This window comes from Azolla caroliniana, unplaced genomic scaffold (assembly GCF_043228905.1).
Source record: "Azolla caroliniana isolate FFs.n. ecotype wild unplaced genomic scaffold, voAzoCaro1.0.p SCAF_34, whole genome shotgun sequence".
In the NCBI taxonomy this organism is placed as follows: domain Eukaryota; kingdom Viridiplantae; phylum Streptophyta; class Polypodiopsida; order Salviniales; family Salviniaceae; genus Azolla; species Azolla caroliniana.
This window is the reverse complement of record NW_028230469.1, coordinates 158,119-176,018: the sequence shown is the minus strand read 5'-3', so window position 1 is coordinate 176,018 and position 17,900 is coordinate 158,119. Positions and strand designations below refer to the sequence as shown.

Sequence of the window (17,900 nt, the reverse complement as noted above, 5' to 3'; positions counted from 1 at the left end):
GCCATGGCTAGGGCACTCTATGCATCGGGACCATGGGTCACACCCACACCAAAAACTTTTGACCTCCCACTTCTTTTTGAGAGACTTGGGTGGAAATGAGATTAGGCTTAGTTCAAAGTTTTGTACACTACTAGAACTTTCTTATCTTAAGCTATTTTCTTTTATTTTAGTTTTGATGATTGGATAAACACTCATTTTTGTTGTAACCTATTTGTCTCATGGGCCAAATTTGGCCTTAGAAGACGTTAATATCTCTTTCTTTCTTTCTTTCTCTCTGTGAATTTGCCAACGCTAGCATGCCTCAGCAACAATTGCATTTCTTTTCGTCTCATACTAAACCCTAAACCCTAAAAACTTCAATTTCAAATTCAGCATGATCATTCAAACCCAATGTCTATAGCGACATCCCCGCAGTTTGCATATATTCAACCATCTCTGGATCCATTTCGCTACCGGCGTATGTGTTGATGTACAACATCCACAGGCCCCCAAGATGTGGGGCTCCTTCATAAGACGAATTTAAGATTTGTAGGCCAGAAGACTTTCTCTATGCAAGCGATCTCCCCTTTCAAAAGTGTGGGTTAGGATAGCTCATGGGACGCAAGAAGTGGAGGGGCTCACGGTATTCACCAGAAAAAGGTGAAGGAATTGTAGGATGTGGTCTGGACCCGCGGCATGAGAGAGGAAAAGGACGGCTCCCGATTCGGTTTGATAGCCTGACTTGCCATTTCCTTCAAGTTGGTGTGTGGGACGAAAAATGCGGTGAAGTACGCACTCGTACTGAACTGCAAGTGGCTTTTCAGAGTGCTTAGAAGAGTTAATTAAAAGCCATTACCACTTTATGAAGAAACAATCTGCACAACTATGATGATGATGATGATGATGATGTAAAATAGAAGTAGCGGTGGTGGGGCGTCCTCATACAATTTGGAGTGTTCTGTAGAGTATTATTATTCGCACTCAAGAATCAATCTCTGCCTTTATTCAGTGAGATTGGGTTGCGTTACATGACGATGATGATCCTATTAATTAATTGCCTAACTATTCTTCTAAGAAGAAGTCATTCTCGTTTGTTTGTGAGAATGCAAGAATACAATATTTATGTATGCTGTTATCCCTTTGTTCTCCACTGTTTCACTGCATAAATGCATTTGTCCTGATTTCTCATGGGATAGCATTTTCCCCTTGTGCTAGTTTGAACGAGTGGTCTAAGGTGTTGTATTTAGGCTCCAATCCGACAGGGCATGGGTTCAAATCCCATAGCTGTCAATCATCCCTAACCTCAATACTCTCCTTAATTGTAAGGAGTGTGATTGCATATGCCTTATGCAATCGTGAAGGAGATGCATAAACAACCAACCAAACATTTTTGGCTAAAAACAAGGGAAGGGGTGCATAATACCCCTAAGCTCCCATTTTGTAGGGATCCCCAAAAAAACTAGAGAATTGGAGAGTTTGAGAGAAAATCTTATGAGGTGTAAGTGTTGTAAACACTTTGTATATTTTATCCCTTTAGTAAAACGAGCTTTAGCAAGTGTGGGGGGAGGCTGAACTCTATTATCAAATGTTGTGTGTTCTATTTCCATTGTTGTTATTTCGTGCTCTGGGTACCCTGGTTTTTAACGAAATTTCTCTTAATTTCCACAAATATTCCCTCTCTTCTTCGTTTTTTGCTGCACTTTACAGCATTAACAGAAATGCAAATTATTATCAAATAACTTGTAACATAGAAAGAAAGAAAGATCTATTAACGTCTTCTAAGATCAAAATTGGCCTGGCCCATGAGACAATTGGTTTACAACAAAAAGGAGGTATTTACCCATTCATAGAATAAGAGCCCAATATGTATGTAAATAAATATGTTATGTATATCATATATGTATGAAGGAATGAGTGAATACGAATACGAATACGAATACGTTCAGTAAAAAAGCGGAACAAAGTCTTTGTGCGAAGAAGAACATCCATACATTATCCTCTTCTTCTTATTCCTTCTTCTCTGTGCGTGCGAGCGATGGCTGCATCCACAGCCTTCACCTTCGTTTCTATGGCCAAGGCCCTACCGGTAAGGAATACATCTCTCTCTCTCTCTCTCTCTCTCTCTCTCTCTCTCTCTCACACACACACACACACACACACACACATTTCCCCTTCTGTTCTGACCTTCTTCTTCTTCTTCTTCTTCTTCTTCGTGGTCGTATGTCAATAGCCCCACTCTAACAATAACAACAACAACGACAGAAACCTCCAGTGTACTAGCAGATGTAGCTCTTTCTTTAACGGGATCCGAATTCCATGCCGTTTCCCCCCCAACTCTGTAGCTCTCTATGCGAAATCAAGCAGAGGCAAGCCATTGGAGACGTTGATGATGGCAAAGCGACAGATAGAGCTCGAGGAGCTAAGGAAGATGAGTGATGACGAGATCAAAGAGAGTGTGGTGGAACTCAAAGGAGAGCTCGTTGTCCTGCGCATGAAGCAAGCTGCCAGACAAGAGATCAAGAGCAGTGAGTTCCAAAGAATGAGGAAACGGGTAAGAATATTGCTAATACTAATCCTACACTTCTATTTCTGTTCATCTGGTATATTTCCGAGCTCTATGGTGAAAGGAAGCTTCACCATGTTTGTGGGGAAATATTGTTTAGAAGAAGCTTCCTTTTCCTCCATTCTATGAATGTATGTATGCATGAAAATGTTTGAGCTTTACTTTGCTGGATAAAGAGAGGGTATGACTGATCACCGACAATCCTGTAAAATGTGCTCCTCATATTAGGGAGATTTCCCTTTCATGCATGAAATAGTAGCAATTATGGGATGTAATCACAAATTCGGTAGAAATTTATAAATATTTCTAATGGGGAAGTTAAAAATTGACGGACATCTTAGTGACTGCAGACATCATTTTTCCTGAATGACGAACTTTTCCAAGGCTTTATGTTTTAATATCAATGATCATCCTAAGATATGCCAGCGACAATCCCCTTTCATGATAAAATTGTTTGGTAAATCCTTGTTCCTGCCCATCCTTTGTATACATTACATTCCATGTATATGACGAATTTCAGACTAGATTGTGGATCTCCTTTAGAAACACGTGTGTGTCCTCACACATTAGCATCTTTGCAGCTGAATTAAGGTGGAAAATAGGTATCCACAAGGCCTGTCACATGCTTTCCTCCTTCCCCCCCCAAGGCAAAGGGAATTCAAGAGACTTAAAACTTACTTTGTATGTTTTAAAGGAATTTGGTATTCATATTAAAGCCATTGCGAATTTAAAGCATAAGGGAGCCTTGTTCGAGAAAGGAAGTTTTTCTGTTTTTGCCAGTCTTGTCTATTTTACATGTTTAATCAAATTTTATGTGCAACGTTGATATAAAATACTTGTACAATAGGAAACAGGGGAGATGAAAAAGGAGAAGTTACATCAATAATTAAGAACTTAATAAAAATTTAAAATCTAACTTGAATACTAGATAGTAATAAACGGTGTGTTGGTGAAGAGGAATCATTGATGTCTGTGTTGTACAATATGTTTTTGGTGCTCGGGATGCATTAGAAATGAATGCCTTCGTGCCTAGACCATTGAAATTTCTGCTCTCTTCTTGTGTTTAGTTTTTTAGTTTTTTAATGCATATTTTAATTTATACATATTTTTTATGACAGATAGCACGCATGCTGACAATATACAGGGAAAGAGAGCTGGAGAAGGGTATTAATAAACGACAATCACGCAAGCTGGACAGGGCGTGGAAACAAAGCATAGTTGTTAAGCCTCCACCATCACTTGTAGCTTTGATGGAGAAGAAGGAAGAAAGTTGATGAAAGTCTAATATGATCCCATAATTGGAATATAGCAGATGTAATGCATGGATCACATGGGTCGAAATTTGCTTCCCTGAGTGAAATGGTATATTCAGTCACATTGTGTTGTTTATTTTACTTCCCTCTAGAAATGGAGCTAAGAGATGTAGTGGTTTGCTTTTTGCGATGACATCTTTTTTGCATGGATAGAAATCCATTTAATAGTTGTAATGAGACAATAATTTCTGTAATGATTTTTCTGCCCGTCCTAGCTTTACTGTCTGGAAAGAACGTTGTTTCTCCCCAGTTCTGAATTGCTGATGTTTTAACCAGGAGTTTTATTAGGAAAACTCGAGGTGGTCACCAGGTCCTACTTATTATTTCTCTAGTCCGTATTGAATTTATGTTAGTTAATGGGGGATAATTAAACATCCTTCCCAAACAAGTGGTAGCTTGTTTGACATGGGATACTTGTGGGAGTTTATTGATGACGCATGGACAGCAATGTAGGAATGAGATTTATGGGAAATTATGTGTAATAGGAGATACTTTGGGCTGGGTTGGAGTAAAAGGGATTGAGGATTATACACGAGCACTAGTGACAAAAGAAAATCAAGATGAGATTGTATGGAAGGTGCTATTCTGAACTTACACGGGACATGCATGCATCAAGCATAAAAGATGGGAATAAGAATAATCAAGGCAATTGTGGTGCATGGTAACTCTATAGATGAGGTTGGTGAAATGTTTGATGATTTATCAATCTTGTAAATTTTATATTACTAAACCAAGCACAACTTGATTGTTCTATGCAAGAAAAATACTAAGTCTACTATCCATCATTCTACAGTAACATTCAGGAGATTCTCTCTGGTGCGTTTAAATAATAATGGTTACCAAGTACATGCAATACTCAAAAATCAACTCTCCTTTTCCATCTACTACATGGAAGCATTTCTAGGGAGATGCTTTGTTGGAATCCTGGCAAACTCCATATTATACCAAAATTGCCTCCAACAAAAATGTTGGTGTGGAATACCAAGCATAGTAGACAACAAAAGACATCATCACTTCACCTCTTGGTGCACCTTTCATCTTTCTTGGTACCAAGTGCAGTAGACAACAAAGGACATCATCACTTCACCTCATGGTGCACCTTCACATCTTTCTACAACCCTATAGACCATATAACCTAAAAAGTTTTTGTTATTCTTTGTACATTAGCCAAGATTACACAAATATATTTAGATAGAGGTGAGCACTCAGCACAAGCAGACAATGATGTGCGCACATACTGAAAATTCCATATGAGCATATCATGACCCAATAGTATGTCGGGAAGATATTTATACATTCAAAATCAAACTCCAAGCTCTAGCTATTCCAATTCTGCATTCTATGTATGTGGTATACAAAACTGTTTCAGAAAAGCTAATACTAACTGCATAGAAAGGAATCCTCTAGTCTTTCATAGGAAAAAATCACCTTCTCTGATAGCTTCATGATGTATTTCAATTGCTTTTACAAAACGAATTGATAAGAGAACTCTAGTATCCTGGAAATACAACACCTATACCATTCATGAGCAAGAATAATGCTCCCATCACCAACTGCTAAATTTAAATCAATCAGCCCTAAACTATGGCAAAAAGCCCTTTCGCTTATATACTGCCTCTTCCAAAAGTTCTTGCAAGCGTACAAACCTAGAAACAATCTCCCTTTCATTGTAAGAAAGAAAACGGATTTATTTAACAAGCCACTGTGCCCAGGTGCATACACAATCATCTCACGAACAAAGAAATTGCTCAAGAGGGAAACTAACAGGATACAGCTCACTTCAGCAAGTCTTTGAAAAGATCAGGGTTAGGGCTTGTTGGATTGACTCCCACTTGACGTGATTGAGCATCTTTTTGTATTGACGTTTCAACCGAATGTCCTTTCTTTGATGCACTATTGACACCAGATGCTGCCCTCCCCAAGCTAGAATCCATCCTTTCACCAGGCATGATACCAGCCATCAAATCTACTATAATGTTGTTCTTACCCATGCCAGCTGAATGCTCCAATGTGTTGGCTTCATACAATGAGAATATGTCCACACCTGAAGAGGGCTTTGCATTTACAGGAACAGGATTGGAAGAAGCAACAGAATCTGTGAAATCGAGAAGGCTTTCCAGATCCTCCAAAGGATCTCTAGAGCTTGGGGCAGCTGGGACCTCCTCATTCAAGTCAAGCAAATCAGGAGGCGGTGGCAATGAAACTTGATTTTCCTTCTCAACTGGTACACCAAAATCAACCTTAGTATGGCTTGGTTGAGTAGTTTTGGCTACCGGCACAGGCTTGTGGTTCTTTGCCATGGTTTTAGCTGTTTTGGAAACACCACCAAAAAGGGAAGCAGCAAGTTTCTTCTTTTCAGGGGAAATTTCTGGTTCCTTGCTTCTGTTTGCATGTTTTGACTCCTGAGTAACAGGTGGAACTGCATTCCTATCACCATCAGCTATTGATCCATTAGTAGTTTTCTTTATGTCAACAGACGATGCAGAAGAGCTGGCATATGTTGGTCGCCCCCATTTCTTCTGTACTCCTTCTAAACGTAAGCGAGCAACGTCTGAGTTTAGGGTATCCATATCAGGAGTAGGTTGATAACCAGGATAAGATCCTTTCGCCACTGTATAGTCTTCACTTTCGTGAGAAGAAAGAGAAGGCAAAGATGGCATGGGTAATTGGGGCTTCTCATATGGATCAAACCGTAAAGAGTGATTAGCAGCACTAGACTCATCATGTTGGCTTGCCCAGGTGATTGGGCCACGTGTATCAATCCTTTCAGTAGGAGATATGTATGGTTTTGCTCCCTTGGACAGCATAGATTGAACATAATTATTGAGAAAAGGAAGGTTCTTGTTTACCTGTAAGTATTTCAGGAGTTTTATTAAAAATTAAACTAAAATTACCAGTACAACAAATAGAAAATATATACTTCCATCTATACGGTGGGACATATAATCCCCACAAACAACTACATATTAATCTGTAATTAAAAGTAGACAAACAAAAATATAAATATGTCCATCTACCTACCTAATACAGTGAACATTCCCCGCACAAATATGCACACATGTTTAATCAGATGGTTACCTCAATATCTTCACAACTTGCATCAGTAGGCAAAACAGCACTCAGCGTGTTAGCATCAAAACCTAGAAGTACTTGTATTTCATAGGCCCTCTGTTGAAGGTCTGTTGAATGTGATGCAGAGAGCTCATTTATAAAAGCCTGACACTGTGAAACCCAGAGTTGATCATTATTACATTCCCAGATGATTAAGGAAAATATCAGTAGCAGAACCCTACAAACTTGAAATAAAGTCAAATATGCCATAGAGACAGTACCTCAGGCATAAGTTTGATTTTCCTGCCTGAAGCAATTTCAAAGGAACAAACTTTAGTGATAGCAGTGATAGCATAGCCCTGTAAAAAACCAAGCAACTGTCAGAATCTAATCGACAGATTGACCAGCAGAAGATCAACCATATACACTCATTTGCAGATACCTTGACTAGATCATCCCCTGGATGCGCTTCTGCGACATCATATAGCCTCCCTATAATATAGGCTGCGGAATGAGTTCCATCTGCAGTTCCATACTCTCCAAGCACCCAGCATATGACCTGCAATTGAATCAAGACTAACTAATAACATATGAGAAGTGGCTTGAATGCAGAATAATTGAAAATTTGATCATCATTGTGTAATTTGAATTATTTGCCTGTAAGAGGATTGAAGGCAACTTTGGCTCCCCAAGAATTTGAAGATAAGACTCCACCTATAGAAATCAAATTAATAAGCATTGGTTAGTAAATGGACACACCAACGCACTAATTCTACACTAATTATATAGGTAATAGCAAGTTTTGTGGACAGTATGTATATTATCAGTCTACCAGCCTTCTGTGCAGCTGAAGTCTGGGAGATGTGATTGATCTAAGATAGTTTTGATGTTTTAAGGAAACTTGATATGCCTTGAAACCTGAACACATCGCAATTTTGTGAAGGGCGCATGTTTCCTTTGAGTGTTGCTGGAGGCACTTATCCAACATAAAACTTACACACAGGAACATGAGAGATTGTTCACGTCTCCATGCAGAGCAGTTGAGAACTCTAGACAGAGATGGTACACAACTATTTACTGTTTAAGGAAACTCAATACACCTCGAAACCTGAACACATTGCAATTTTGTAAAGGGAGCACGTTTCCTTTGAGTGTTGATGGAGGCACTTATCCAACATAAAATTTACACAGACGAGCATGAGAGATTGTTCAAGTCTCCATGCAGAGCAGTTGAGAACTCTAGACAGAGATGGTACACAACTATTTACTGTTTAAGGAAACTCAATACACCTCGAAACCTGAACACATTGCAATTTTGTAAAGGGAACATGTTTCCTTTGAGCGTTGATGGAGGCACTTATCCAACATAAAATTTACACAGACGAGCAGGAGAGATTGTTCACGCCTCCATGCAGAGCAGTTGAAGACTCTAGACAGAGATGGTGCACAACTGTTGAGAATGTTTAAAAGTTATAACGGCTAGCCCAATGGCTAGTTGTTTCCAACAGCTAGTTAGCCCAACGGCCATATCTTGGCCTTTATAAAGAGGAACTTTCTCCTCATGTAAAAATAAGCAATCTCTGTATTTTCTCCCTCTAGTTGTGACATACCAATGTATATTACTGAACAGATGTGCCTTCTCATTTTTCTTTATGGTATCAGAGCATAGATCCGCCCCTCTGCAAAACCCTAGATCCACCCTTCTGCTGGTATGACAGCAATTGGAACAGCACTGTCCTAGCATCCAAGAGAGGAAAGGGGGATTTTTTTTTCATTTGGGATGACATTGCTATGTGATTGAGAGGTGACTTGAGAAAAGAAGTCAGAAGAGGAGAGCAGAGATAGACCAAGTTGAGAAGATGGATGAGGTGTTCCCAAAATTGAACGAGGATGAGGTGAAAACATTGGTGAAATACATGAAGCAGGCTGAGATTGTAGCATCTGGACGTGTGACAGGAACACAACCACCACCCCGACTTGAACTCCTCCCAGTTGAGTTCAAACTCGATGGACCAGCCACATACTTGAGCTGGTCGCGTCGGATTATAGGTGCCTTGGCAGGGAGAAGCCTTGACGGCTACCTAACAAGAGAAGAGAAAGAACCTCTTGTCACAACGAGCAATGAATGGAAAGCATTGAGAGCTACCCACATGTCTTTGTACACGTGGCTTCTCAACTCCATGATTCCATCAATCGCCACAACAGTTGATGGAATTTTAAGTGTGAAGGAGATATGGGAGAAATTGCAAAAGACGTATGCTGGGAGGGGAAACAACATGAGAGTATTTCAAATCGAGCAAGCGATAGATGCTGTTTGGCAGGGAGATAGGATGATTCAGGAATATGCCATAGAGCTGGAGAGTCTATGGGCAGAATACGATCATTTCTCGCCTATGACAGTGTGCAATGATCCTCAATGTAAGAGCAAGGAAATTTCTGCTCTAAGAAGAACCATGCAATTTTTGAAACATCTCAACCCAAATGGATAATTGATTCAGCCACAAGTACTAGCAAGTACTAGCAAGTACTAGCAACACAAATACTCTTGCCTCTACACCAGAATGGATAATTGATTCTAGTGCATCTAGGCATGTAACAGGTAATACTAGTGAATACTCCTCGTATACTGACTTATCAATGCCACAAAGCATTCAAATTGCTGACGGTACAACACAACCTGTAGTGGGTATAGGTAGAGTAAAATGTACCAACTCTGTGACATTGTCTAATGTGTTGCATGCTCCTTTCCCAGTAAACTTATTATCCATAAGTTCTATCATACACCAACTAAACTGTGTTGTTTCTTTGGATATTCCCAAGGTGATATTCCAAGAGAAAGGGACAGGTCGGAAACTTGGGACTGGCAAATGGCATAATGGTCTATGGTATCTGGATTGTGAAGGGCTGGATTCAGCATTAGCATCTATGGTAGAGGGAACAGATGTAAGGGGATCTAAAATGAGTTATGAGGAGTTGTTGATACTTTACCACCAACGTATGGGACATACCTCTTATGGCGTTTTGAGTCGGGTGTATCCAAACCTTTTTAAAAAGGCTGATAAAACAAAACTTGTTTGTGATGCATGTGAATTTGGTAAGCTTACTAAAAGTTCATATGCTAGTTCAGGTCATAGGAGTTCCCATGCATTTGATGTAATACACTCCGATGTTTGGGGACCATGTTCCACAAGTTCTATTAATGGATATCGATATTTTGTCTCTTTCATTGATTGCTTCTCTTGTGTGACCTGGTTATATTTGATGAGGAAAAAGAATGAAGTATTTGCTTGTTTTAAAGATTTTCATAGAGCAGTTCAAACTCAACATGGTGCAGTGGTAAAAGTGTTGAGGTCTGATAATGGAACAAAGTATGCTAACATGACATTTAGGGCATACCTCTCAGATCAAGGAATAAAACATCAAACTACATGCCCATATACACCAGAACAAAATGATGATTTCTATGAATGTCCCAAAGCAGTTGTGGGGACAGGCAGTTTTGACGGCTGCCACATTGATCAATAGAATGCCCTCTAGGGTATTGGAATGGAAGTCTCCATGTGAGTTGTTGCAAGGGATTAACTCTAGGAACCCTTCCTTTGAAGGTGTTTGGAAGTGTGTGTTTTGTAAAGGACAGTAGACCATCTGTAGGAAAACTTGATCCTAAAGCTGTAAAATGTGTATTTGTGGGATACTCTGCCACACAAAAAGGCTATGTTTGCTGGAGTCCAGTAGAGAAGAGATTATTTGCGAGCATGGATGTGCATTTCAGAGAGTCAGAGCCATATTATAAAATATGAGGGAAGGAGATAATGGTGAGAGGTTGCTAAAAATAGGATCAATTCCTTTATTGATCCCTACATCAGCTGAGAAACAAGTGAGCGTAGGCGGTACGGAAGAAGAAGGAAACGAAGACGAGGAGCCTATATGTGTTGGGACTCAAGCTGAGGGGGAGCTAAAGGTGAATACAAGGAAGAGGAGGCAGAAAGAAGGAAATATGAACACATCTTCAGTGCCACATGTGCCATCAAGTTCCATGTCCCAACCTGCCTCGACTTCTGAAATACCTAGAGAACTCCCAAACCCAGAAATCACAGGTGATATGATTTCCTCTCCTTCTCCTATAGAGATTAGGAGGACCTCTCGCAGTAATGCAGGAGTCCCTCCTGATCGTTATGGTTTTCCTCATGATATTGCTCAGTTTATCTCTTATTCTAACATATCAGCTACACATAGAGCATTCATTGCATCATTAGACTCTGTCACTTTACCCAAGTGTTGGCAGGTTGCTAAAGAAGATCCAAAATGGAAAGCAACCATGCAAGAAGAACTCGGAGCTCTTGAGAAGAACAAAACTTGGGAGATTGTGTCACTACCACCAGGAAAGAAGGCGGTTGGGCGCAAATGGGTGTTTACAATAAAACAGACCCCAGAGGGAAAAATAGATCGATACAAGGCACGATTGGTGGCTAAAGGATATAGTCAGACATATGGCATTGACTATGATGAGACTTTTGCACCTGTAGCGAAGATGAGCACTGTTAGAACGCTTATTTCCTTAGCTGTGAATAAGGATTGGAAATTACATCAATTAGATGTAAAAAATGCATTCCTTCATGGAGAGTTGGAGGAAGTGTACATGGATGTCCCCCCAGGTTTTGGTACAATTCAAACAATAGGTAAGGTTTGCAGACTAAGGAAGTCGCTTTATGGACTGAAGCAATCTCCTTGAGCCTAGTTCGACAAGTTAAGAAGGGCTATGGTGGGTATGGGATACCAACAGACAAATGCAGACCATACAGTGTTTTTTCGACAACACAAGGAGCATACTACATTACTTGCTATGTATGTGGATGATATAATTATCACGGGTAACGATGAAGGGGAAATTGCCCAACTGAAGGTGCAATTGGGTAAAGAGTTTGAGGTGAAGGATCTAGGATTGCTACGATACTTTCTTGGAATTGAGGTAGCTCGTGGAGCAGAAGGAGTTGTTCTATGTCAGCGAAAATATGTATTAGATCTTCTCACAGAAATTGGAATGTTGGGTTGTAGGCCCGTAGCTTCTGCAATCGACCAAAAGATCAAGCTAACTGAACTTGCAGGAGAGAAAGTTGATCGTGAAAGGTATCAAAGATTGGTAGATCGGCTAATTTATTTGACTCACACCCGTCTAGATATTTCATTTGCAGTAAGTGTGGTAAGTCGCTACATGCATGATCTGAGGAAAGATCATATGGATGCAGTGTACCATATTCTGAGATATCTCAAAGGTGCCCCGGGGAAGGGATTAATCTTTAGAAAACATGGTCCTTTTAACATTGAGGGCTATTGTGATTCTGATTGGGCTAGTTGTGTTGATGATAGGAAATCCACATCAGGATATTGCATGTTTGTTGGAGGCAATCTGGTCTCTTGGAAGAGTAAGAAACAGTCAGTAGTAGCAAGGTCAACAGCCGAAGCAGAGTATAGAGCTATTGCTATAGGAGTTGCAGAGATGTTATGGCTGAGAACTCTCCTAGTATAACTAAAGGTGAATCAAGAAAATCAGATGATGTTGTGGTGTGACAATAAGTCAGCAATCAGCATTGCCAACAATCCGGTATAGCACGATAGGACCAAGCACATCAAAATCGACAGATTCTTTATCAAGGAAAAGCTTGATAATGGAATATTAAAATTGAGTCATGTTTCTACTGAACATCAAGTAGCAGATTGTCTTACAAAGGGACTTGGGCCAATAAGTCTTACTAGATTGTGTGACAAGATGGGCTTAGTGGATATTTTTCACCCATCTTGAGGGGGAGTGTTGAGAATGTTTAAAAGTTATAACGGTTAGCCCAACGGCTAGTTGTTTCCAACAGCTAGTTAGCCCAACGGCCATATCTTGGCATAAAGAGGAACTTTCTCCTCATGTAAAAATAAGCGATCTCTGTATTTTCTCCCTCTAGTTGTGACATACCAATGTATATTACTGAACAGATGTTCCTTCTCATTTTTCTTTAACAACTATTTACAGAAAAAGTTTTTAAGGAAACTCGATACAACTTGGAACCCAATTTTGTAAAGGGAACATGTTTCCTTTGAGCATTGATGGAGGCACTTATCCAACATAAAACTTACACATAGGAGCATGAGAGATTGTTCACGCCTCCATGCAGAGCAATTGAGGACTCTAGACAGAGATGGTACACAACCATTTACAGAAAAAGTATTGAATATACAGTGCCCGCAATCGTTTCAATATCTACCCTTACTATTCGTCCCTCTCAAGTTTCACATAGTTAGAGGACCCAGCTCATGATTCATGGGGCAAATATGGTTGTGATATCAGATGGTCATGCAGCATTAGTTCTTCAAAGATAGCAGCTTATTATCATTCTGCTTTTTCTGTCAAATCTATCATATAATAATTCGGCATGTCAGATGGTTGCCTGAGTACCTATAACTAGGGCCCTTCATTTGCTCAAGTTCGGCCTTTGAGTATCTCAGCTTGATTTGAATCCATCCACTTACAGGAAATGAGACAAAACTCTCATTACTTGATATGCAGGTCACTTCCATCTTTCTATACGGCATGCAGATGTAGTCACACATTTCAAGCTCTAATAGTGTAAAGCTTTTTTTATCATTTTGAAGTTCCAAGCACAATGTGTAGGTAGACAACTACATGTCACACATGGAAAATGGGTACACTCAGTATTGAAATATTGCATGGGCCCTATAACCTAGTTTTAAGAGAATATAAGCTGACAATTGAGCATATATAGCATGGAGATTTGAAAGTGACACATACTGCAGAAGATCGAAGTTGGCTATCGGCATCTTCATCCTCTTCACCTGCGCCTTCTGCAATTAATCTCATCAAGTCATGTGCTACCTTGATTGGAACAAGATCACCGGCATGCTCAAATACTTGGTTCATTGTCTGTCAGGAAGATTAGATCATTTTTCATTAGTCTTGTGGTTCGGGAAGATTACCAGGAAAGCTATCAACGAGAAAGGTTTGTATTATTTGTATGCACCTGAATAAACCATTGATTATTAGGTGCAAAACGCTCAGCTAATTCTATGCAGCGAGAAGCTATTTCTGTTTTGTTATGAGCATCTGTTAAGCTCTTCATGTAGCTGACCATACGATCAACAATGACCTCAACATTTGACGATTTCGTCATCTTGTATAGAAGCTCCAAAGTTTGCCTTTTTAATGTATCGTCTGGATCCTGCCAATAATAGCACAAAACAATTCAAGTTTGATTGATAAGTATGCAAGGTCCACACAAAATTCAGACTCTTTTGAACCGTGTTAAAAAGAAAGGGCTAACTAACTTTGTCATTATATCCTACCTCTAGGCAGTCAATAACCGCCAGTTGGTGCTCCTCTGCAAAATCTGGATTAATCTTTATTATCCGACTAAGCGCATCAATGCCCACATACTTCAAATTGTGACTTTCATTCTGGAATTGGGCAAAAAGAAACACAAAAAAAATTCACATTAATCATAAAAAAGCACAAAAATCACTCGTTGTGATTCGTATACCTTCAAAAATCTAGATGTATGCTCAGCCGCAGTCTCTAAAAGCTTGATATTGGGATGGATGGAAGTAATCGTACAGATACACTCATAGATCAATGCATTTCCAATGTTTCCGTTTGGTTCAGATTTTCTTAATACATCACTAAGAACACTAAACATATTCTCACTCGTTTTCTTGTCCCCAGCTCCAAGTAAAGCCAGAATTTTCAGCAATTTTATCTGCAATAAAAATAATAGAAGTTGAGGATAACCACAATTTCAAAGTTGTAGGTAGTAGCGTTAGACCCTTTTGTAAAACATACCTGTATAAATGGAGCTGGAGCACCGTGGTAATTGTAGGGTTTTGGCAGCCTATGTTCAACCACCTGCTTCAAGATGCTGACAAAGCTAGATGTCAAATTCTTATATGCATCAATTTCCCCAGAGATGAGATCGAACAGTGCACACAAAGATGCGGTCATTACGCTCGGATCATTATCGCACAGAATCTGTCATAAATAACCATAAGAAAGCATGAGCGGCACTGAGATCAATGATAAGTCAATAACCAATCACTCCCTGGCTAATGATGCATACATCCATGTGATCAATAATAGATGCAACCATACCTTTCTGAACTTTGGCACCAAATGTGCCACTACTGATGGAGACCTTTGGTGAAACCTATGCAAAGCCATGACAGCTTTCTTGCGAACAAGCTCCTTCTGGTGCCCTAGCAGATCCACTACCTGAGGAAGAACTGCAGGAATAGTTTCTTCATTAATGAGCCTACAAACTGCAGTAAGTGCAGCACAACAAACTAGGAAATTATCTGACCGCAGATCCTTCTGGATCGTATTGACAATGAGTATAATCAAATCATGATCCTCGTTCAGAAACAAAGTAACTGCAAGATATCCAGTCTTTTTCAGCAATAAGTTGTCATCATGGGTCATCTTTACTGCTTGTATGTACCCAAAGGAGGCATCATGTCCAAGCATTTCTACATATACAAGGCGTATTATATATTCTTTCATCCTCCTCCGAGGGACATCAGGTTCGGCTATTTTCTTCTTCAAAACCTCAATTTCTTCAGTGACTATTCTCTCTTCCTCAGCCTTTGATTTGGCCTCTCCTATTGCTTTAACAAGATCAAGAAACTCTTTTGATGAGCCTTGAGAGCCCATTGCCAGCTCTCTACCGATGTTCTTCAATTGCTCCATTTTCTGATAATTTTTGAAATGTATCAAATGCACAATGAAACCTCTGCCAAAATAAAAACTTACAATTTCGTATTGAACTGAACGCAAATAATGGTAAAACAGGAGGTGTTCATTTGTGAAAGGCGGATTCTGTAAATGTAAACGCTTATCACATTCACATAAATCTTCCGCTCATTTGAGCTGAGATCTGTGAGGAATAACAAGTTTTCTGCCCTCTGATCTAATAATGAGGAGACAAGGATAATTTCTGGTCGTGGATTTCAAAGAGAAAATCAGAATCTCAAAAAAACTAAAAAACACAAACGGATCTTTTCTGATCTTTCTGATGAAGAAATTCAAGAACTTGATCAATCTCAGAACCCAAATTAGCAAACACAGAGATAGCTTTTTGTGAGAAGACAAAGCGATCGAATGATATCAATATGATGCGGATCAGATTCGAACTACACCCGGAGAAGCTTTCCAGATTTTCCTTCAGTTCCGTTCTGCAGCCAACAGATTTAGACGAAGACGAAGGAGAAGAAAGAGAACTTCGAAGGAGAGGCCTGTGTGAACTTTTGTTCAATCCTTTGTTACGACTCCTATTACTACTACATATGTACATACTAGTAACCTGAGAGAGAGAGAGAGAGAGAGAGAGAGAGAGAGAGTATGTATCTCGTGTGATGCTTAATGCTTAATACATCCTTTGTTAGTGATGTTGTCCGATCTTGCAACTACTAGTGATATTGTGCGTTTGCAGCTTCCTTTGGTGGACAATCGGTGGCACAAGCTTTGGCTGATGATTCTTTTATGTTTCTCTGAGCCTCAAAAAAATATATTGAAATGAGTACACAAGTTTGGACCAATTTGCCTTGGCTTCAGGATTGCATATAAATTGGAGGACGGATTGCCTTATTTCTTGTACGAAGAGTGATTCAGAATGTTTGGGATGGCGAGAGTTAATGGTTACACAATGATCGATTTATCGACATTCAAGGTATCCATTGGGTGTTGATGTTGCAATTGATTTACTTGATTGGTAGTAAATCGAAGGATAGATTTATGTATAGGAGGTCTCAATTATGGTCATTTCATGTCAACTCAAAGTGGTGCAATGTATCATGATACGAATGTTATTCTATTTTTTACCACTACTCCCTTGGACTAAGAAGACTTTACAAACATTGTTCCAACCTCTTCAGTACATGTTGTGGCAAAAGGGAGAAAACATGGGAGTTTCATGGGATCATTTGACTACTCCCAAACAATTAGGTGGTGTGGCAATATTGGATTTGGAAATGCATTTCATGGTTTATAGATTTGCATGATTACGAATATCTGTCAACAAGATAAATCATGGATATCTATTTGAGCAAGAAGGATTGGTGCATGGGAAAACAAAGATTCAAGCATCGTGGTGATTGTTGCTCAATGATCTATTCTTCTAAAGACTCAACATTTTGTTTGTGGGTGTTGAGAGACAAGCTCAACATCGGCCGGATCGGCTGAAGAAGCCGAGGACCGGATCGGTTGGGACTGATCGGTTAGGCCGAATGCGTAAACCGATACGCAGACCGGTGCGTAGGTAGGGCCGGATCGGTGCGTAAACCGGGAGGCCGTTAGGAAAGATATTCCGTAAGGAATATATTTGGGAATTAGTGTAGGAGCTCTTAATGAGAATTGAAGTACTGTCAGTCCTTCTGTCAGTCCTTCTAGGACTTGTATAAAAGTGTTCATTGAACACACATATGTATAGAGTAGTGAATAGAGATTGAGTACTTCTTTGTTGAATATAGTTCTTGTTTTTTCTTTCTCACTATCTCTGTCTCTCCCGCGTATACTGCGTAAGCTCAAGCTCTCCATTAAACCTGAGCGTTCTTCCTTCTATTCGGTCTTCATACTTGCTTCCGCACGCTACTTTTTACATGGTATCAGAGCGCGAGGGTTGAGAACCTCTCTGCAGCCGACACAGCTTGACGAAGAAGAACAAGAAGAGCGATGGATAGAGGCATGGCGAGCTCGCTTCCAACAGAGAAGCTCGACAGAACCAACTACGCGTCTTGGTCCTACAAGATGCACCAGTACCTGCTCGGGCACGGCTACTGGAGTTATGTCGAAGGAGCTAATGACGCGGCACCCGAATCGACACACAGAGACTTCCTGTCGTGGGAGCAATCGGCGAGCAGGGTATTATACTGCTTCGCGTCGTGTGTGGGCGAATAGCTATTGAGCTATGTTCGGGATGCAAAGACGCCGAAGGGTGCGTGGGAAA

At 40.0% G+C, this 17,900-nt stretch overlaps 2 protein-coding genes across 2 annotated transcripts; one reads left to right on the top strand and one right to left on the bottom strand.

Moving 5' to 3' along the window:
* The first annotated feature begins 1,918 nt into the window (after nt 1-1,918).
* On the top strand, nt 1,919-4,075 carry LOC147849548 (large ribosomal subunit protein uL29c-like). The gene is made up of 3 exons (XM_087337426.1): nt 1,919-2,065; nt 2,210-2,530; nt 3,661-4,075. The coding sequence occupies exons 1-3, from the start codon at nt 2,015-2,017 to the stop codon at nt 3,814-3,816; spliced, it is 528 nt and encodes a 175-aa protein (XP_087193552.1). The 5' UTR covers nt 1,919-2,014; the 3' UTR covers nt 3,817-4,075.
* A 1,367-nt stretch (nt 4,076-5,442) lies between these two features.
* LOC147849547 (AP-4 complex subunit epsilon-like) lies at nt 5,443-16,213 on the bottom strand. Its single transcript, XM_087337393.1, has 11 exons — nt 15,053-16,213; nt 14,747-14,932; nt 14,448-14,663; nt 14,254-14,364; nt 13,932-14,129; nt 13,703-13,834; nt 7,564-7,620; nt 7,349-7,465; nt 7,188-7,265; nt 6,934-7,077; nt 5,443-6,704 (listed from the first exon to the last, which is right to left on the bottom strand). Exons 1-11 carry the CDS (start codon nt 15,644-15,646, stop codon nt 5,631-5,633), a joined length of 2,907 nt encoding a protein of 968 aa, XP_087193519.1. The 5' UTR covers nt 15,647-16,213; the 3' UTR covers nt 5,443-5,630.
* Nucleotides 16,214-17,900: the final 1,687 nt, after the last annotated feature.

Bases quoted from the DNA above. Each gene is read 5' to 3' on its own strand.
- LOC147849547 (XM_087337393.1), bottom strand. From the start codon at position 15,646: ATGGAGCAATTGAAGAACATCGGTAGAGAGCTGGCAATGGGCTCTCAA. The intron at 14,933-15,052 runs GTATGGTTGCAT...TATTTATGACAG, and splicing joins TGGTGCCAAAGTTCAGAAAG to ATTCTGTGCGATAATGATCC. The intron at 14,365-14,447 runs GTATACGAATCA...GCCCAATTCCAG, and splicing joins ATACATCTAGATTTTTGAAG to AATGAAAGTCACAATTTGAA.
- LOC147849548 (XM_087337426.1), top strand. From the start codon at position 2,015: ATGGCTGCATCCACAGCCTTCACCTTCGTTTCTATGGCCAAGGCCCTA. The intron at 2,066-2,209 runs GTAAGGAATACA...GTATGTCAATAG, and splicing joins CTATGGCCAAGGCCCTACCG to CCCCACTCTAACAATAACAA. The intron at 2,531-3,660 runs GTAAGAATATTG...TTTTTATGACAG, and splicing joins TCCAAAGAATGAGGAAACGG to ATAGCACGCATGCTGACAAT.